General features: G+C 51.1%; 9 protein-coding genes and 1 non-coding gene across 10 annotated transcripts; 6 read left to right on the forward strand and 4 right to left on the reverse strand.

Moving 5' to 3' along the window:
* Positions 1 to 808: 808 nt before the first annotated feature.
* Positions 809 to 4,208, forward strand: J4E82_007433 (uncharacterized protein; the record flags this gene model as incomplete). Its single annotated transcript, XM_051733679.1, has 5 exons — positions 809 to 1,127; positions 1,177 to 1,577; positions 1,625 to 3,523; positions 3,573 to 4,095; positions 4,153 to 4,208. The coding sequence occupies 5 exons, from the start codon at positions 809 to 811 to the stop codon at positions 4,206 to 4,208; spliced, it is 3,198 nt and encodes a 1,065-aa protein (XP_051586595.1).
* A 238-nt stretch (positions 4,209 to 4,446) lies between these two features.
* J4E82_007434 (uncharacterized protein) lies at positions 4,447 to 6,443 on the reverse strand (the record flags this gene model as incomplete). Its single annotated transcript, XM_051733680.1, has 4 exons — positions 4,447 to 4,573; positions 4,625 to 5,745; positions 5,830 to 6,335; positions 6,383 to 6,443. 4 exons carry the CDS (start codon positions 6,441 to 6,443, stop codon positions 4,447 to 4,449), a joined length of 1,815 nt encoding a protein of 604 aa, XP_051586596.1.
* Positions 6,444 to 7,138: 695 nt separating this feature from the next.
* J4E82_007435 (uncharacterized protein) lies at positions 7,139 to 8,557 on the reverse strand (the record flags this gene model as incomplete). Its single annotated transcript, XM_051733681.1, has 3 exons — positions 7,139 to 8,195; positions 8,247 to 8,420; positions 8,472 to 8,557. 3 exons carry the CDS (start codon positions 8,555 to 8,557, stop codon positions 7,139 to 7,141), a joined length of 1,317 nt encoding a protein of 438 aa, XP_051586597.1.
* A 781-nt stretch (positions 8,558 to 9,338) lies between these two features.
* On the forward strand, positions 9,339 to 9,436 carry J4E82_007436. The gene has a single exon. It is a non-coding gene; the product is annotated as a tRNA-Glu (tRNA).
* A 365-nt stretch (positions 9,437 to 9,801) lies between these two features.
* Positions 9,802 to 11,235, reverse strand: J4E82_007437 (uncharacterized protein; the record flags this gene model as incomplete). The annotated part of the gene is made up of 2 exons (XM_051733682.1): positions 9,802 to 10,770; positions 10,828 to 11,235. 2 exons carry the CDS (start codon positions 11,233 to 11,235, stop codon positions 9,802 to 9,804), a joined length of 1,377 nt encoding a protein of 458 aa, XP_051586598.1.
* A 1,333-nt stretch (positions 11,236 to 12,568) lies between these two features.
* On the forward strand, positions 12,569 to 13,792 carry J4E82_007438 (uncharacterized protein; the record flags this gene model as incomplete). Its single annotated transcript, XM_051733683.1, has 1 exon — positions 12,569 to 13,792. One exon carries the CDS (start codon positions 12,569 to 12,571, stop codon positions 13,790 to 13,792), a length of 1,224 nt encoding a protein of 407 aa, XP_051586599.1.
* Positions 13,793 to 13,981: 189 nt separating this feature from the next.
* J4E82_007439 (uncharacterized protein) lies at positions 13,982 to 15,614 on the reverse strand (the record flags this gene model as incomplete). The annotated part of the gene is made up of 3 exons (XM_051733684.1): positions 13,982 to 15,292; positions 15,338 to 15,429; positions 15,479 to 15,614. The coding sequence occupies 3 exons, from the start codon at positions 15,612 to 15,614 to the stop codon at positions 13,982 to 13,984; spliced, it is 1,539 nt and encodes a 512-aa protein (XP_051586600.1).
* A 785-nt stretch (positions 15,615 to 16,399) lies between these two features.
* J4E82_007440 (uncharacterized protein) lies at positions 16,400 to 17,134 on the forward strand (the record flags this gene model as incomplete). Its single annotated transcript, XM_051733685.1, has 3 exons — positions 16,400 to 16,548; positions 16,597 to 16,809; positions 16,858 to 17,134. The coding sequence occupies 3 exons, from the start codon at positions 16,400 to 16,402 to the stop codon at positions 17,132 to 17,134; spliced, it is 639 nt and encodes a 212-aa protein (XP_051586601.1).
* Positions 17,135 to 17,907: 773 nt separating this feature from the next.
* J4E82_007441 (uncharacterized protein) lies at positions 17,908 to 18,860 on the forward strand (the record flags this gene model as incomplete). The annotated part of the gene is made up of 2 exons (XM_051733686.1): positions 17,908 to 18,082; positions 18,130 to 18,860. The coding sequence occupies 2 exons, from the start codon at positions 17,908 to 17,910 to the stop codon at positions 18,858 to 18,860; spliced, it is 906 nt and encodes a 301-aa protein (XP_051586602.1).
* Positions 18,861 to 19,121: 261 nt separating this feature from the next.
* Positions 19,122 to 19,955, forward strand: J4E82_007442 (uncharacterized protein; the record flags this gene model as incomplete). Its single annotated transcript, XM_051733687.1, has 1 exon — positions 19,122 to 19,955. The coding sequence occupies one exon, from the start codon at positions 19,122 to 19,124 to the stop codon at positions 19,953 to 19,955; it is 834 nt and encodes a 277-aa protein (XP_051586603.1).
* Positions 19,956 to 20,072: the final 117 nt, after the last annotated feature.

Below are 20,072 nucleotides of genomic sequence, written 5' to 3' on the forward strand. Positions count from 1 at the left end.
AGAACGGGACGAGAACGAGACGAAAACTTGCGGCAACGATCTGACCGAGAACGACGGTTCGGACGAGGATGAGCACCCGGACGCTACGAGCGATACGGTACGATTTCATATGTAGATGAGATACCCATGAACCAATTCACAGCACCAACTCTATCCTGCTCGCATCTGCTATACGAACACCTGCAATATTCATGGCCAATTCTTTGTTGTTATTTCCTTGCATGAATATCGCGATCGGTATGGATTGTCGATTTGCTGGCATGTGCTTCGATACTGACTTCCTAAAGGACTTTGTGAGAAACCGTGGCGTAAGCAAATTTTGAGTCGTTGAGCATTTTTCTGTGTGCTTGAGTACTGGCACACTATCGAAATCGATGTTCTTGTCTCGCGGTAGCACCTACCCTGTAGAAAGACACGATGGCGTCATGCTAGAACGTGTACATGGTCGAAATTTCCCTCATTTGTATTTTCCAGCACTGGTGAAGAAAGTATCGTGAGCAATACGTCACTATTACTGAGGAGTTCGATATCAGCCCTGCGTGGCTGCTGGTCCGCTTCATCTCATCTGGGGTACCACGCCAAGCATTGGCCTCCTGCCTCGAGGTCACTACTGCCAAATAGCATCGGTTCTTCGGCATTCCGGTGGAATCGTTCCACGTGGTAAACATACGAGCATGCGAACCGATGATGATAACGCCATGTAGATGACCTCACACCTTTGCCAGTCGCATTGCAGCCACACTCACCTTCACACTTACGCTCTATCACACCCTTGCTTACGCACCCTCTCTCTATCAAAGACTCCCAAATGGCCAGCGACGTAAAGAGAACGCCACTCCAGGAACTGGTCCAGGACACTGGTAGGCAGAAGAACCCCAGCCTTCAAACGCACCATGATCTACGCGGTTCTCTCAGTGGTACCACTACGAATAGTGGATTGGATGATAGCTCGTACGATGTATGTGATCTTCTTCACGTACTTCGAGATGTAGCTGAAGGGTGTCAACAGGAAAAAGTCGTACAATTCTTAGCACCGGCTGATGTTGACGAGACAAGCCCAAGCCGGTTGCTCAAGACGCTGTGCAAGGATATGGAACAGCCTGTGGCCTCATCACTGGGTGATCAATGTAGGCTCTCTTGGCTGTTTTCTGTAGTTAGAGACTAACACAAAGCCAGACCAGTATCGATCCGCTGACGGAAGCAACAACAACATCCATCTGCCAAACGTCGGGAGAGCCGGCTCCTACTACGCTCGCATGGTCACACCGAGACATGTACCCACAAAGCTGCCTGATCCGGAATTTCTCTTTGACACACTACTCGCGCGAGAGGCAAAGCCTGAGCCCCATCCCAGCCAGCTATCCAGCCTTTTCTTCGCTTTCGCGGCTGTCATAGTCTGTGATGTGTTTCGGACAGGCGACGAAGACCAGAACATGGCCATGCCGTCTTCATACTTGGACCTGTCCTCACTATACGGGGAGACGAAGGAATCACAGAACATGGTCCGTACCTTCGTTGATGGGAAGCTGAAACCTGATGCTTTTGCCGACACACGGATTCTCAGCCGTCCAGCAGCAGTAAGGTACCCACTGCATTCGATTGAGTTGTTGCTTACTGTCAAAAGTCTTGTGCATTGATCATATGCTTCTCGAGGTTTCACAATCTTATCGTAGAGCAGTTGGCAATCATCAACGAGAACGGTCGATTCAGCCCACCACCCAATATAGGCGGCATTGACCCTAGTTTCTACAAGAAAGCCGTCGCCAAGCGTGACAATGACCTATTCCAGACTGCACGGCTTGTGACAACGGGTTTATACATCAACATAGTCCTAAAAGACTACGTGCGCTCGATCCTCAACCTACAGTGCGTAGACTCGTCAGCGAACTTGGATCCACGAGCGAAAATAGAGGATATTCTTGGGCAGACAGACTCCGACAAGGCGCGAGGCAACCAGACCAGTGCAGAGATCAATATGATCTACCGCTGGCACTCGACTATATCGATGAGAGATGAGGCATGGCTTATCGACCACATGACAAAGATCTGCCTAGATATGGACATCGATAACATGACTTTGGAAGGTATGCGGGCTGGTGTACGTCGACATGCTGCCACACCCCCAGCAGACCCAGGTAGGCGCGTCTTTGCTGGCCTAGAACGAAACCTCGACGGTTACTTCAGAGACCAAGACTTGGTGAAGATATTGACAGAAGCTACCGATGAGGTGGCCATGAGCTTTGGTCCGCATCGTATTCCGCAAGCGTTGAAGGTCATTGAAATCATGAGTATCGAACAAGGTCGTGAGTGGGGCGTGGCCTCTCTTAACGAGATGAGAAGGTTCTTTGGCATGACATCTCACACATCTTTCACCGACATTCATTCCGATCCAGATGTTGCCGCAGCGCTCGAGGTCTTATACGGAGATGTTGAGAATGTCGAGCTCTACGCTGGAGCTATCCTCGAACAGCCAAGCATGCCAATGACTCCTGGATCCGGTCTTTGTGCGGGCACGACCACGACCCGAGCAATTGTGTCACATGCGCTCTCGCTTGTTCGAGGCGACCGGTTCTATACAGTAGACTACTCGCCTCATCATCTGACAGCCTTTGGGTTCAATATGGCATCCAGCGATTACTCTATCGCTGGTGGAGGCGTTATATACAAGCTACTGATGAGAGTCTTTCCCGAATACTATCGTGGCAACTCGATTTACGCACATTACCCACTGACCACCCCACCCGAGATGAGAAGAAGGCAAAAGTCTCTCGGACACGAGATGGATTTCGACTATGACAAGCCTCGCTATGGAGCGCCGCCCACAGTCATCACTGATTACAAGATGATACTTCGCATTCTCCGCGATCAGACCTTGTACACCACAGCATGGACCCATACTTTGCGGCAGTTGGAGTACCAAGAACACGTCCTGATTGGAGATAATCCGGGTGCCAGTAAACAGCAGAACATGATCCGACAGGCTGTTCTAGGCCCCAAAGATTCTATTGACGTCTTTTCGCATTTCCTGAACCTTCGTACCAGCCAACTTGTGCAGACGGACAGCAAGTGGCTTTCCAAAGTTGCTGAAATTGACGCAATCAAAGATGTAGCAGCTCGAAGCTGGACACAGTTTGTAGCATTTCTGTTTCACTTCCCGATCAAGGACTTGGAAGATTCTACAGCCAGCTTTGACGACAAGCAACTTTTCAGCAAGATGACAGCGATTTTCGAATTCGTTCATCTAGACAATACCCCCGCAAAGTCCACGATGCTTCGACGAAATGCGATCGCCGCAAGCGACGAACTGACAAGAGAAGTCAGAACGGTCTGCGATGACATGAAAGCGTCGTCTCCTGTGCAAAGTTTTGACTTTCGCAGACAGCGACACGAGAAGCGTGATCCTCTGCCAGATCATGGAGCGATGGTAATCCAGCGGCTCTTTGATAACGGGGCAAAGGTCAAAGAGGTCGTTTCTTTGTTGGTGATCCTCGCTGTCGATCTTGTCGTATTCAGCACCTTTGCTGTAAGTGTTCCGACCATGCTTGGGTCAGGTTCCTCCTAATAGTGCCTAGTTCTGCCAGATAATCGATCTCTTCCTTTCCGAACCCTACCACTCCACACACTGGCCAGATATTCAGAAGCTAGCCAAAGACACCACACCAGCAAACTCTGAAGTACTACGTGCATACGTCCTCGAAGCTCTTCGTCTTATCACTCCTGCGACCGGCTTCCTCCGCATTCCAAACACATTTCTCACCACCAGTGATTGGCGACACGCAGAAGGTATCTCGAAGGGCGACGACCTTATTCTAGACGTAGCAACTGCATCTCGTGACCCTGAAATCTTCCCAGACCCTGACAGCATCAATCTTGATCGGCCTCAAGAGCTCTATCTACCCTTTCTCGACGGACTGCATGGATCGCTGACCAGGCCTATCATTGTTGCTGGCCTAGTCACCCAATTGCGTATCTTTGCTAGATTAGAAGGTCTCAGAAAGGGGCCGGGTACGCAAGAGACCTTGAGACGGGAGGTTTCAGAGGGTACGATAAGCTTCTTGAGTGAAGCGAAGGACGAGTGGGTATCGTTGCCAGTCAGTAAGTGGATGGTTGCTGCATACAATGTATAGCGAGGCTTCTAATAGTTGCATACAGGCATGCGAGTACACTACGACGCCTTCGACCCAACTGCGTGCGCAACATTGACATAATCAGGGGTCCGGCAGGCAAGATGTTAGTCTAGCTTTCCTTTACCATGATGCCTCCACTACCACCACCATAAACTCAGCATGTATCGCTAAGCTCGCTATTGCTTTCTCATCGTAGACAGATACAATGAAGTTTCATTTCGTCTACCGAGTTTTTGAAAGTGAACAGCAACGACTTGATAGCTTCGCAACTTCGATAGCTACCAGCATCCTTTCATGCTCCGATGTGAATTATGCCAAGCTATCTAGGATCGAAATCCGTCCGATCATAGAAGTGCTGGTTGGAGCCATATAGAATCGGATCGAGTCTCATATCTCGACTCGGGTAGTCCACTTTACACACCGACGCACATTGACAACTTGGTGGTCTGTAGCATAGTCAGTATACGTCAAATCTCAAGTTCAGCTCTAAGACTCACCGTGGTGATGACAGTGTGCCAAGGATTGATGCGATTGCAGCATCGTGGTCATGATCACGCTTTCCTGCGAAGATTTCCTCCCACTTTGTCTGCGTGTCATTCTTTACATAACCAGTCAGAGTTACTTTTACCTCCTCTCCCTTACACTTGTCAATCAGGAAAGGGTAAACGAAGGTACAGATCCAGTCAACAATAGTCCGTTGACAGCAGACGTATGGGGTTTTGTGATCCCAATGCTCCCAGTATTCTCCCCAGGGGCTGCCTTTAGACCCATCTTCAAGACCTCGAAAACGAAGTCGTAGGTCCTTGAGGTTGTGGAGACTGTTCAAGCAGGGTCCAAGAGAATCGGAACTTTTTACAGATATGTAGGGTTCGCTACCCAAAGTCTCTACACCCAAGAAGTCGAACCAGTCAGCGTTCGTGAAGGCAAGTTCTACTTTACTCAAGTATTTGTAATTCATGGCCGGTCCAGGTCGAGAATTGATGGCTTTGTGGAAGATCCCTGAATCAAAGAAACAGCCACGCATGAGCTCCCAGCCAGTATGCAGCACTTCTTCTCGCATCCACGAGCTAACAAGCAAAAGCTCCAAAGCCGGCTCATACACAAAGGATCGGGCCTCTGGTACATGGGACTTGCTCATCTGCGTCCTCAATATGTCCCCTTTGTCATCGAGAAAGATCCACATACTGTAACCCATGCCGAGAGTAAGACGAGCAGTCCGGCAGGCCATTGTGCCTTCTCTGCTGCTTTCAGAATCTTGAGTACTCAATGGATACAGTTCGCCTCCGAGAGCGTACTGATAGATAGGCGTTCGAATCTCGCCAGGAAGATCCTCGAAACGGCGCTTGCTGCCCACGTATTTCCACCAGTCAAACTGAAGGCTATAAGCAGTCCTGCCGACCCAGCCGAGCGGAGTATTGGAAACCTGCTCCAGCCAGTCACCAAAGATTATCCACTTCTCCTTGTCCGGTTCGAAGATGTGGACAGTTTTGGCAGTCGGTGGTGAGCCTTTGGGTAGAATAGTGATCCACTTTGCGTATTTCTGATCGCACCTGTGAAGTTTCCAGTCGTACCTGTGGAGGTTCCTGTTACGCAGCGTCTTCGACCTGAAGTAGTAGCGCTTAATGTCGAAGAGGTTCAGGTTAGGTGGCCACAGTGGAGGTGCGTCGTCGACGGGTCGAATTTAATGCTTCACTGCAAATACAGAGAAATTTTTCTTCTTCTTGGCGTTGAGGACGTAGTACATGGCAGCGAGTACAGGATCGTTGTGATGCCAGCCGTTGTTGAAGTTGATGGTAGTTTCAAGTGTATACCGGCCGACCTGTCCATCCTGCGGACACTTCATCATCTCGATCGAATCGGTGATGTTGTCGTCACGCGCATCGGGAAGGATCAAGTTGTCCTTACGAGGGCGCTCTGCAAGATCACCAGCCGGAGGGTCGAAAATAGCTAGACGGCTGAGTAGGAAGCTCGGCGCTCTAGCATTAAGCTTCGACTTGACCGGCACGAACGATGGCGCTGTGGCGGTAAGTTTTGGGCCCTCGAGGCCGCCATGTTGTCCTCCCGGTGTGAATTGTTGGGCAGCTGGGTTTAAGGACGGAGAGAAATCGTGTTCGTATGGCGGAGACGAGTCGAAAGGTTGAATACCCGATGGTAAAGCAGCAGTCGCAGACCCGCTCGCGTATCGAAGAGGAGCATAGTTCCCATAGCCTGCAGATACTTGACCACAAGGAACCCAAGGATCGGAGGGTACAAACAGTGGTACTCGAGGAGAATTTTACTCAACCGTATTATTGTCTTCGGGGTTCTGGAAGTCATGAGCGGACTCGAAGGTGGAGTTAGAATGAGCCATCTCGTATGCTAATTCGGAGTTGATAGTTCTATACTGCGTTCGAAAGTGTTTTCAGGAAAGAAGAAGTCCGAGATTATATACTAGCAAGGCGTTCCTAGCGCCAGAGAAAGGCAACCATTCTATACATTGGCCTACAGGAGGTGCTTCGGCGAATGGTGGGAGCCTACCTAAAGGCTCCATTTCACTCTTCGTCGCCCTTAGAGTACCCCGCCGTGGTCAGTGGTTTCGACCCGGGAGGCAACGCATCGAGTTTATACAAGCTCTGGACCTGTTCGTTTGATCTTTGCTGCTTGCTATTAGCAACTCTGGATTCTAGACCACAAAAAAGAAGTGCGACAACCGACGTAAGATTGCAGAATGGATATACGCAATTATTGTAGGCCTGACATGTACCTCGTGCGGCTACAACATCTCTTAGTGCCTTCCGCAAACATCTTTTCCTGATTGGACACCGCTGCGTTATGCGTGCGATGCGTTCACCCTTCGCTGGTACTCTGTATCCGAACAGGGAGAGTTTACGGAACAGCCGAAAACTATGCCTAGAAGATGCTTACGGACTTTAGTCTGTCAACCTTCTAGGACATGATTGTTTGGAGACCTTGCATTGCTTTCATCATGTCGTCTCTTCATATATACATACTCTACCACCTGTCTATGCCTCTCATGCGACCACATCGTTTGCCTCTCGTTCTCTCTGCTGCTCTTCCTTCTTCCCCAGCCTGCCAGAGCTCTTGTGGATACCCTCTAGTACTTGCTTGATCTCTTGCAAGAAGCGATCTACCTCCTTCTCTGTACCGACAGTTATCCTCAAGCAGCCTAGACATCCATGCTCTTTTCCTCTGAACCTCACTACGACGCCTTTCTCTTCTGCCAGACCCTCGTATACTGCCAGGGCCGTCTCGTTTGATGGCTTGCCACCTTGATCCGCAGGCGCATCAAGTATCTGGTAGAGCAAAAAGTTCGACTCGACACCACCGTGAAGCTGTCCGATGCCGGGAATCTTGGGCAGTTCCTCTATCAGCCTGTTGCGCTGCTTGACGATAAGGTCCTTGTTTCGTGTCATAACTTGCAGGTGTTTCGGGCTCAGAGCTGCGCGTGCGAGCTGACTCGTGGGGTTGGGGATGTTGTACGGCGCCTTCATGTTGTTCAGGATCTGTGCGATTGCCGGATCCGCGAATGCAGCGCCTAGTCGAATACCTGCAAGACCGAAGGCCTTCGACAGTGTCTGCATGACTACCAGGTTCGGCCACTCGGCGACCCACTCTGCCAGACTTGTTCCATCAGGTGAAAAGTCGATGTATGCTTCGTCCACCACGACCACACCATTCCATGGGTGTTCTAGTATCTTTTGTACGTCCTCTTTCTTGAGTAGCTTTCCGGTCGGGTTGCCAGGCGAACACAGATATGCTAGCTTGATGCTCTTGTCCTCATCCATCGCCTTCAGTATCGCGGGTACGTCGAGATCGAAACTTGGGGTTTGTAAGGGGATCTTGGCTAGGGCAACATCGTTGACCTGCGCAGAAACGCTATACATGCCGTACGTGGGCGGACATGTTAGGATCTTCTCCTTGCCGGGAACGCAGAAGGCGCGAATAAGAGCATCGATCGCTTCGTCTGAGCCGACACCAACGAAGAGGTTGGCGGGCGTGATCTTCTTCGGTGTGTGGCTGTGGGTATTTCGGAGGTTGCAGAGGAGTTGCTTAAGTTCTTCTTGGTGGCTGAATCAGCTCGTCAGCATACTACAATGCAAATTGTTGCGATCTGCATACGGATCTGGGTATCGGTTCAGGCCAAGCAAATCGACGTCAATCGCGGAAGACGAGTCTGAAGTGCCATTGACATTCGCGCCAGGTAGCTTTCCCTCGCCATTTAATGCTAGTCCCGGTCCATATGCGTTCTCATTCGCGTCGAGGAGGATGTTGGTGCCGTCATCTTTGTAGTCGCTACGCGTCGTGAGCTTGGTACCTTGATAAGAGTCATTGATATTCACCTACTCGCGCGCGCATCGGTATGGCTCCAATGCGAGGATGTTGGATCGCGCGCATTTCTGCAGATCAAAGGCAGTATTCTTTGCGACCATTGTGGGTGTTGGTTGATTGTTAATGGAGGATGGAGTGGGAGTACAGTAATGTCACGTCGAAGTTGGTGTTCGCGGGGAACTTTTTGTTTCGCGGGGCTGGACGCGGCGATGTCGGGAGTCATTCATCATCGTTCTGTCGAGGTAGGCCAAATTTAGATATTGTTCTGATTGGAGAATAGTTTGTAAAGTAGTGAGGTAGAATGATTGCCTTCAAGCCATTTGATTCTAACCTTGTGTGCAAGTGCAAGGCTGATGTCCTTTGCTGGACGAGATGTAATTGAAATGCATTACAACCAACCAAGCCAGGAGGTCCTGTCGCAACTCTGATGATTGGAACACGGACACTTTATGGGAAGCCGTCGATTTTCAATGTCGTTTCGCGGTTTCCGTATGCTTTGAGAGTGCACTGAGACTCTCTTGGGTCAAACATTCGTCAAGGGTGAATGCAACAGCATGTTGATTGCCATTGCGTCAGGAGTGGTTACACAGCATTGGGTGATAAGCAATCGATGGTCAGTGTAGAAGTTACTAGATATGGTGTTTTCCGTCTGCATCTCAAAATCTTTTCAATGCATAAGGGATATAGTACCCTGACCGTAAGATTTGATGGTGCTCGGTATGCATGGGCTTGACTCGAGATGATTAGTCTTGGTCTAACTTTGCCATGTCCGCTTTTCTGACTCATTGGTCGCCAGACATCCTTCTTTTTTGCACTGCTTCATTGATTGCGATAATTTTTATCAGGATATATATGCTAACATCCCTCAGTCTTCCATCAAAATCCGATATGGTCTAGTGGCTAGGATTTGCCGCTCTCATAGCAGAGTCAGTTCACTGTACAGTGCCGGCAAGGCCCGGGTTCGATTCCCGGTGTCGGAACACCATCTTTTTGCCCTTCTAGCATCATCACAGATGTGTAGATATCTGTCGGGAAGTATTGGTTTGGCTACAATGACCAAAACATCATTTTTTGCAAAGTTAACACCCAAAGTCACGACCTCACCCATGCAACTAGCTCACAATCAGCCGACACTAGGAACGCAGGACACTCGAGTTCAGGCATTCGTATCATCAACAAGCAGTATGTTGGCTGCTCTGTGTTGGGTTGAAGGGATGGAGCACAATTTCAGCCAGACGACCACCTTGCAAAACACATGAACACGAGTTCAGTCCGTAGCTAGATTATTCATTATTTCATCGATATAAGGGTATAATTCAGACAATTCAAACATGCTCTATATGCTTCATATCGCCTGTCCGGGGCGAAATTCATGACCAGGACTGTTCCTGCCTGACATGTCCGCGCTCACCCAAACTCTCGTCCTCTCTCCGTGCTGGCGGCCATCATAGACAACAGCGCCTGTCTTTGTGCTCTGATCACCATACCAGCTTGTCAGGCTGCCGTTTTCATTTGACTGCTGGCCCGCTTGCGCACCGAGGGCATTGCTGCGCCTGTTGCCCTGCCACTCCATCTTAATGTCTTCCTTCACGACGATGCGACGTTCCACCAACTCCTCTTCGCTGTCCTCGTCTTCTCCATGTATAGAACGTGCCCGTAAAGCGTCGTCGTTCCTTGACGGTCGCGAACCAAAGCCAGTGGCTGCCTTTTGACCTGTCGATTTGCTAGCGCTGTTGGACGCCTGGTGCTTCGAGAGCATAGAGCGCGGAAGAAGGTAGGCAAGGGTTGGAGCACAAGCTGCGACCAGACTGATGACTATCTCGACCATGATCCATGCCAGTAGAGTCGTGTAGTTCCATAGCGGATCCTTCTCCAAGGTATACTGCGAAACAAGGGTCATTACTGACGCGATGCAGGCGATCAGGCCGATGGACAACAGGGCAAAGATGCGGGCCTTTCTCTTCCAGCTCAGCTGAACTTTCCACAATACAATTATCGGGATGGCGAGAGCAGTGAAGTCTAGAGCGAGGTTCAAGCGGAGGATGGTGTTCATGTGGTTGACGGACAAACACTTCGGTACCTTGCCCGACTCGGCGATCCGGAGCAGGTTGAAACTCGCGTACTGAGGGTTGCATTTGAAGACGTTCAGAAACAGTGCTGCGACGGTATAGGCCGCACATGTGGCGAAGAACGCCCAGTTGACGTTCTTCCACAACCGCGTCGTAAGAGTTGTCAATCGGACATTGAACAAGGCAATGCTCATTTTGACAAGTCCTACATAGACGTAGAATACAGTGGCGGCTGATGGCGCGAGCTACACATCAAGATTAGTTATGCGCGACGGCGGGCCATCAGGGTTGTTCTCGCTCACATATTTGTAATGGAAGTATTCTTGATAGGTGATGTCGTAAAAGTGCTTTCCCGCTCCTCCATGCTGAACCATAGCAATTTGAAGTGCTGGGTATGCCATGGAGAGGAGATACGCTGGAATGATGAGCCAGTCATCGGCACCAAAACGGACCCCATGGACGAAGAGTCGAATGCCCAGTCTTAGGAAGGTAACAACCGTGAGGATGACCATACACACTGAGAGTGCGGCTATGACGGCTGGACCTTTAGTCTCAAAGTGGTAGTTGTCTGTTGGACGGAAAGGTGGAATCGTGACTCCATCTTTAGGGTCTTTGATATCAGGAGTAAGGCCGGTAAGAAGTAATAATCCTGCCGCTATTTGCTCGTCGAATTCGTTGGCTGGCGGTGTGTTGAAATAAGCAGACACCATTGTGCTGTGGTTATGCTGGCTCGGCCTGGCGATACCGTACGGTGGGGCAGCACATGGGTTTGGGGCGATTCGGTGAGAGATCGACAGAACAAAACATCAATCGGAGGTACTGGACTTGACTGCCCTTAAGATCTTGCTCAGTCCATTGCCCTGTTTGAAGAATGCAGCTATATCCCACTCCGGGCTACTGGTATAGTGTGAGCAGGGTTGTGTTGTAAACGAGGAGCGGGATGGGCTGACGGGAACCCCAATAAGAAGGTAACTGGCATCATCCTTCCACTCACCCACCGCCCTGCATTGAGGCGCTTATTCCTACTGACAGAGCCTCCTGATCTCTGGTGTCAACCTTGTCGCGTGGGATTATTACTGAGAAAGCCCAGGTTTCTAGTCAAGTTGATGATAAGAAGATTGGGGCTTGCCACACAAGAGGGTGGAAGAGCCGCTGGCATGAGGAGTGCCAACTCTGCACTTTGGGGCAAGGCTTTTGGCCGAGATAAGACCATGAAAGAGTGTCCCGTAGGCTCTGGTGGGTTAGGTTCTTATTGGGACGCATTGTCTTATTAGCATGTCCGTTAGCATGTCCCACGAGATGCGAGCGTGAGTGGCGCGATATCTCGACACTTCGTATAGGATATGGAGTCGAAACGACGATGCTTTCCCGCTGTGTCAGCGGGAACCCTTCTCCTGTCTTGCGTGTGAGGCGTTCGAGGTGCGCGGGAATGGGCTCCACCGGAACTCTTTTGTTTGTGGGCTGGCACGCAGGTACGAAGGAGCGAGGAAGCCCTGGAGCTACTCCGGAGTATTTCGGTAGAAACGGGAGACGAAACGATGGTTGTGGCCTGTGCGCCGGATCTTTCTATCGCGAAGGACCAGCCTCTTCGTAATCATGCGACCTGGAGCTTGAACACCCAATCGACATCAACGGGGGACAGGGTCTGTGATCGATATCTCGATTTCGCAGACTGGGCATGCAGATCCGTGCGACACTGCAGAGGAGAACAGACGTTTGGGTCCGAGAGAAGATCGGGTTCCTCCGTGGACCGGACGATGAGAAGGGCAGCATGGGACGGCACCACGAGGCCGCTTGTAGTAACTAATGTCCGCCACTCTCAGAAGCGCGTCCTTCAAGCTGCTAGAAGCGCGTGCAAGCTGCCGACATGGCTGCGCAACCGTCTTCCAGAATCATATAGGTATAGAAGGTTATGCATAGGACGCGTCGATGGAAAAAATCTCGGCCTAAGCTTTTTCTCTCCTCCTTCTATCGGCGATTCTATCAGTAGCCAAACTTACTTGGTCACGCCATTCGTTTCAGACATCTCGTTTTCACTCGGCCATGTTTTCACGTACCGTTCTCTCGGGTCTGCTGTTGCAAGCATTGCCCTTTCTGACTTCAGCAACCGACTGCACTGGTGTCAATGGCATCAGCCCAAAATGTAGCAGCCAAGAATCTGCGTACAAGCGCGACGTCTTCTACGTCGGCGGTGGCTATGTCGACTCTGGCATCCCAGGCCAGCAAATGTGGAGCGACCAGCTGTATGTCGAGAAGCTGTCGCCTGCCAAAAAGGTCAACAAGCCTTACCCGATGGTCTTCGTCTCTGCGGGTGTCAACACAGGCGCAGAGTGGCTGAATACGCCCGACAATCGCAAGGGTTGGGCTTCCTACTACCTTGACCAAGGCTACCAGGTCTATATTGTTGATATCGCTGCCAATGGCCGAAGTGGCCAGCAGCTTCTCTCCAAATACCCTCTGCGCATTGGTTCCACAGACACCATCAATGAGCAGGGCTTCACAGCTCCCGAAGATTTCGACCAGTACCCACAAGCAGACCTCCACACACAATGGCCTGGCAACGGATCTCGCGGAGATCCCGTCTTTGACGCCTTCACTGCCGGCAACGTCCCCATCTCTTCATCTAATGTGAACGTGGAGAACACTATGCGCACATCTGGATGCCAGCTCCTCAGCATGATTGGCCAGTCGTACACAGTCTGCCATTCTGCTGGTTGCACTTACACAGCCATCTGGTCAGACGCATGCCCTGATCTGCTACGCGCCAACATCAACATTGAGCCTGGCAACATTCCGTTCACTTCTCTGATCGGAAACAACACCGTTGCTGGGGTTGGCCGTAGCGCCGCTCGGCCTTGTGGTCTCACATATACACCGCTGCAGTTCGATCCACCAGTAACGAACTGCTCGGCCATTACCACCGCTGAGGTTGGGCCAGACGACCCAGCCAAGCGTTCCTGCATTCTCCAAACCGGCACCATCCACAAGCTCACCCAGCTTAGTAAAGTTCCTTATATCATGATCACAGGCGAGGCCAGCCCGCATATCACGTACGATCACTGCTTCGTCGAGTACTTCAAGCAGATGGGCATCACCAACTACCAGTGGATCAAGCTTGCCGATATCGGTATCAAGGGCAACGCGCACTTCATGTTCCTGGAGAAGAACAACCAGGAGATCGCCGCGGCGATCAACTACGGTCTAAAAAAGTTGAACAAGAGCCCAGCTGCCCCAGGTCATCCAAGTCTTCCTATCTCTGCAAAATGAGAGACGTAGCTTGCGATGACTGCCAATAGTGAAGATAATCTCGAATATAGTCTGGGTGGCGTATTAAATCCAAAAGTCAAGTAGACCATAATATCTAAAGTAATCATGCATCACGAACCGATTCTACAAAATTCATGGACGTGGATAATTCATCAGTAACTAAAAAGGATCGCTTCGTAAACTCATCGCTCAAGCCAACGCACCCATTGGGTCCCACAGCTCTAGCATCCTCGGCTTCTGCTCCAGTACCTTCTTGACCGACGAACTGACAACGCTAGGATCAACGACCGCCTGGTACACGAACTCATCCATCCAAGCATCACTCATGACAAAGTAGCCCTTGTCACCCGCACGCTCGCTCCACGAATTCTCTACCCTCCAGCGCACAGGCTTGCCATCAACGACATGCACAGCCGTCAGGACCATAGCATGTGTCATCTGGCTCTCACCAGTTTGCAGGCGCTCCGCCTTGGACATGCCAAGCTTAATGTTAAAGCCCAGCTCATACTCGAAGAGATCCGTGTCCATGATGCCCTTGGTAGAATCGGAATACTTGCCCACGTCTGAGCCGAAGAACACAGGCATGCCACGCTTCAGCATAGTGATGCAGGCATCTTTGATTGTCTTCATGTCGACATTTACGTAGGTCACTGGTCGGCCGTTCCAGACGTTGCCCAGTCGCTTCACGCTAAGCAGACGGTTGTAGGGGTTACGAGGATCGTTCACAAGCGAGAAGAGTGAATGGACGTCAGTTCCGGACAGTGCTCGTACGGTCTTGTTGTCGGAGAGTTCGTTTGCAAAAGCAGTAGGTCGCGTGCGGACAGTGCAGAATTTGCCGTCCTTGTCGTAGTACTCCCAAGTGAAGGGCTTGGTGGAGCATGGTGGTGGGCCAAGCATCAGTGTCAGAATCAAGTGGATCTCACGAAGCATCTTTTCCTTCTCTCCGGCGATGGTCGCCTTGATGGCATCTGGTGTAGCGTTGCTGCGGGCAATAGAACGTAGACGAACTGCATCTTCGCGTAGCTTGGTGGTAATCAGACGGTCCATAGTCGATGAGCTGGTTGCGTTGTAGGAATCTGGGTACAGCGAATGTGGCACAAGACCATACTTTTGTACGAGGTTGGCCACCATATCCCATTGTCCACCATCACCGACGGGGCTAGCCATCAGTGCCTGTATGATGCGACTGTCAATCTCCTCATCCTTTGTATCCAGAATGCTTTCGAGGAAGTAGTTCGCCTTCTCGATCTTGTCCCAGTAGAAGAGGTACGACTGGGAGAGCTGGAACTCGGACAGCTTGTACTTCTTCATGATGGCGACACGGAAGACGTTGGTAGACGCGAAGAGCCAGCATCTTCCGGACGAGGCTTGGTTTGTGACGGGCGAACCCTCAAGAGGGATCTTGATGTTGAACTTCTGGGTGTCTGCTATGACAGCTGATCGAGACGAAAGCACGGCGTTGGCAGAGTTGGAGCTGAGGGCTGCAAGGGCAAGACGGTTCTACCGGAAGTCAGTAATGAACATCACAGGGACTGGATGTAGTACCTTTGGGTCTTCCATGAGCTCCTTCTCCCATTCAGACACTGATGCGGCGGAGACATCCTGTTGGTACTTGACGCCAGGAGTGTATTTGGGTGCTTCAATAAGTCAGACTTGTTCTAAGAGTATGAACAGGAGACAACATACGGGATTCCCCACCAACAACTACAAATCCATCCTTCTCATTCATGGGTCGTTCATCTTTCATGTGGAGGGCCTGGAGTCGCTCCATCAGCTTCTCGTTAACAGCAGCATCGGACGGTCGTGACTGGTTAGCGCCCATGATGAAGACGGAGAAAACGCTTCTAGAACTATCGTGAAGCTCTTGATCTAACTAAGCTCGAGAGCAAGCTGGTGTTGTAGTCCGGGGAAGCTCCAGTTGTCCATCAAGGTGTCACTCGTTATCGCGCTTATCGGGCGGGAGCAACGCGTGCATGGGTCGCGTGGCAGCCCCACTCCGATCAGATGGCTGGACTCGTTGGAGCGGAAAGTGCCCGCCTTCCATACCTTCCACATCTGACCCATCTGCATCGAAGCATGATGCTTACATGCGAGGCAAGGCCGACTTGTGCAGTGCTCGGTGCTGCGTTTGTGCTATGTGCTACACCCATAGCCTGGGTGCCTCAGCCACCTTGAACATCGCCTCAGGACCCCACCCATCTCCACAGACCCTGAAACTCGTGACAGCCGTTTTGCTCTCTATCAGGACAACGATACTGGCATCGCACCATTATAAACACTCACAACCCAAAGCCCCTTTCCCTCTATGCGACTATCACGCATAGATGACGATGCAGCCGCCTCATCGGCCCCCAACAGACGCGGAAACTAAAACAGGCAAATGAAGATGTACAGGGCCGAACGCGTGTTTCATCCAGGCGCGCAAGGCGTCCCCTGAGTTTGCGCCTCACAGCCGCCGCAGCTCGAATTTGCGCCGAAGATACCAAAACTTCTTGCGCTCAGCCTTGATCACGAAGATATATACCCGCTTCTCTGTCTTCTCGCTGTCCACATCTTCCCTTGCGCCCAACGGCCTTTGAGCAACACAGTCTGCATCACCACATCACCATGGCGCAACGACCGGTATTTTGGCAGAAGCGCGTTCTCGTGCCCTTCTGGATAGTGCGAATATGTATCATGATCTTGATCATTGCAGCATATGGCTATTCCCTGCGGACTGTGGATGAACTAAAGGATGTCATCCAACCATCAACTGGGTAGGTTGCACCAATATGAGCGCATGCGCAGAGACTAACAGCCAACAGATCAGTCGTTGTCTTCATGCTCTTCATCGTCATTGTGCTCCTCATCGACATTCTTGCGATCATCATGTTCCTTGGCGACAAGCTGAAGCCAGGCACTTTCCTGACCATGAACTGCTTCCAAACTGGATTCTGGACTGGCGTCTTGATCATGGACTTTGTCGCCATAGGCCAGGGCGCCAGCACTGTAGGAATTGGATTCAGCATCTTCGTATTGTACGTTCAGAGTCTGGCGAGATTGTGTGCAGTACTGACATATCCCAGCCTCACCTTCCTCGGTCTCCTCATCTACGCCATCGTCGGTTACCGTCGCGCGAAGAAAGAAGCCCAACGGGGCCAGTATGCGCCAGCGCATAACCCATTGGCGGCGGCGGCTGCTGCACAATCGTCCCCGTACAACAGCGTCCCCGAGTACCAACAGAATACCGCATACCATTCGCAGACACAGCCTGATATGCACAACCAGTACCTTCCACCATACCAAAGTGGTGCTGCGACGGACTACTACCAGCAGCCTGTGAAGCCCGCCCACATTGTATGAGCGAAGGAGACGGAGATGACGAGGTTTACAAAAGGCGTTTTGGTGAAATAGGAAAGGTCAATACCACGGTCAAACGGTGTTCCGGTCTGTACTTTCACATGTTGCATGCTTCCATGACCAGAAATCGGTCTAGAGAACTTGATCGTCACGAACGATGGTAGTGATAATATCAGTGAGGGACGGGCCGTTAGATTATTGCGCACTTGCGCCGGACCTGTCCCATTCGGCAGGTGTAGGAATGACACCCTGAAACTATCGATTCATGTACCAAAGACTTCCTCAGGCACCGAAAATCCGTGAATGATACCACAAGCTACTCGCACGTGCGAACGGAAATCGGAGGCTCCTGCCCGTTCGAGAGGCTCCTGCCGAGGCACTAGGCTGGTCAGGAGGCGGCACCTCCGCAAGGCTTGGAAGTGTCTCCGTTTCGGAGGTCAGCAACCACTCACAGCTGCAAAGCCGACATTCACATCATGTCACCGCCATGGTCATTTATGCGAGGAGCAATCACATCGCTGTTACCCGCACGTTGCGACTAAAAAGTGGCGTGTGCCATGGCTGTGTTCCTGACTTCTGCAGTGTCTGTTCGCCTCCGGCGTACATTATGCGTGGAACGTTAGCGGTAGATCAGAGACTGGGGACGCAGCGGCTGGCTCAAGGATGGATCGGAAGGATGGTATTGTTATAAACATCAAGCGCCGTCTGTTTGTTTTGCACAGGTCTCAGGTCTCTCAGTCGAACACATTCGCTTCATCTTCATTCTTTCAGTCAAGATGCGATCATTCTTGCTACTCGCTGCGGCGGTTCCTTTCGCTCAAGCTGTTCGCATCGTACAGTCAAACGACGATGGATGGTCAGAGGCAAATATCCGTACCTTCTTTGACGTCTTGAACTCTGCTGGCCACGAGGTTGTCCTGTCTGGTCCTGCTGAGAATCAGTCTGGCAGAGGTTGGTAGTCGAGTCATGAACACTATACACATACTGACCTATATCAGGATCATCCGACGAACCCCCGAAGACTGTTGATTCAGACGGCTGCATTCATGCATCCTGCCCAGGTGGAAGCCCGCCCACAGGTGCAAATGCGACAGACCCTCGTTTGAACTACGTGAACTCGTTCCCGGTTACTTCTATCAAGCAAGGTATCGATGTCACCGCGCCTAAGCTCTGGAACGGCGCAAAGCCCGAACTCGCTCTGACCGGACCGAATGTCGGAAGCAATGTTGCTGTTCAGGTGCCCTTCTCCGGTACCGTCGGCGCAGCTACATATGCGGCAAAGACGGCCCAAATTCCAGCTATCGCCTTCTCTGGCCAGTCTGGAGATCCTACCGCATGGAATGTCCCTACACCTTTCCACAGCAAGATCTATGCTGATCTGGCTCTGAACGTCACTACCACCATCATCAACAGCGGAAAGCCATACCTCCCAGCGAACACCTACTTGAACGTCAACTTCCCCTCTGTCTCCGAGACCAAGTGCAGCGATCCCAGTCAGTTCAAGTACATCTTTACTCGCATCAACACTGGTCTTTTGAGTGCTCGCGACGCGGACTGGTGCGGTAGCACGCGCCTTCCGTGGGAGGCAGACGTCATCTTGATTCGAGGAAGCGACTGCTACGTTACTATCAGCCCTGGTGATGCAAACGACAAGACCACCATAAACGATGCTGCGGTCCAAACTCAGATCATCAACAAGCTCAAGCCGATCTTGTCGTGCTTGCCTTAGAAGAGGGATGATGGGGATGGCAAAAGTTAGCTCGGCTGTGCATGGAGCTTTAATGACACGCGATAGTACGACGAATGATATCATCTCAATACTTGTCCTCATCCATTGTTAACAACAGTCATTGTGACAATGACTCCCCATAATGTGACTGCAATGAAAATACGTTAGTTGGATGACTCATTGGCCACCTTGTAGTGAAGGAAGCTATCATTTAACATGCAACAACCAACAGTTCCAACACAAACACACACCTGATCAACCATGTCGGATTCTCCCAAAGATACTGGGGTGTCGGCAGACTCTACCAAACCCGAATCTCTAGCTTCGCGCATGAAGTCATACGAATCGCACTTCGACCATACCCTCCCCCTCGACCAACCCATCATCCTCCGTCTAGACGGCCATGGCTTCTCGCGCTTCACATCACACTTTGCGCGTCCCTTCGACGAACGCATACACACTGCGATGATATCAACCTGTGCCGATCTACTTCACTTCTTTCCCCGCGCTACAGTCGCATACACGCAGTCCGACGAGATCACGCTGGTCTTTCCGGAAGGTGTGCAGACTTTCAACGAAAGAGTGCAGAAGCTGTCTAGTCTGAGCGCGAGTTATTGCTCTGTGCGATTCAACAAACATCTCGCGGAGGCGCTGGGGAAAATGCCGGAGCAGGCAGTCAAGGGCAACGTGGAGAAGGTACTAGGCACAGCGCATTTCGATGCGCGTTTCTTCCCGGTTCCTTCTGTAGGAGAGGCTCTCAACAACCTCATATGGAGGTGTCGCAATGATGCTGTACGGAATGCTGTTTCTGGTTTTGCTCGGACTATGTACTCAACTAAGGAGATGAACGGCAAGAAGACGCGGGAGCTCATTGATATGATGCTGGAGGAGAAGGGCGTTAGGTTTGAGAAGGCGGTGCCGAAATGGGCGATTGAGGGCTGTTTGCTGAAGAGAGAGCAATATGAGCACGAGGGGGTAAACCCAAAGACTGGAGAGAACGAGAAGACTTTTCGGACAAGGACGCGAGTAGAGGAGAGGGGTGTGAGGGTATTTGGAGATGAGGGATTAAAGCTAGTGACAGATAAATATTGGTAGAGTAGTTCTGGAGGTATATTCGCTCTACAACGTAGCAGCGAGGTTGCGGTCGTCCTATGTAGAACTCGTTCCACGGCGAGCGCTCAATCATCAATATGCTATCTTTTTGCATACAAG

The sequence above is a fragment of the Alternaria postmessia genome (assembly GCF_024291825.1).
Source record: "Alternaria postmessia strain BMP 2775 chromosome Unknown scaffold_50, whole genome shotgun sequence".
NCBI lineage: Eukaryota > Fungi > Ascomycota > Dothideomycetes > Pleosporales > Pleosporaceae > Alternaria > Alternaria postmessia.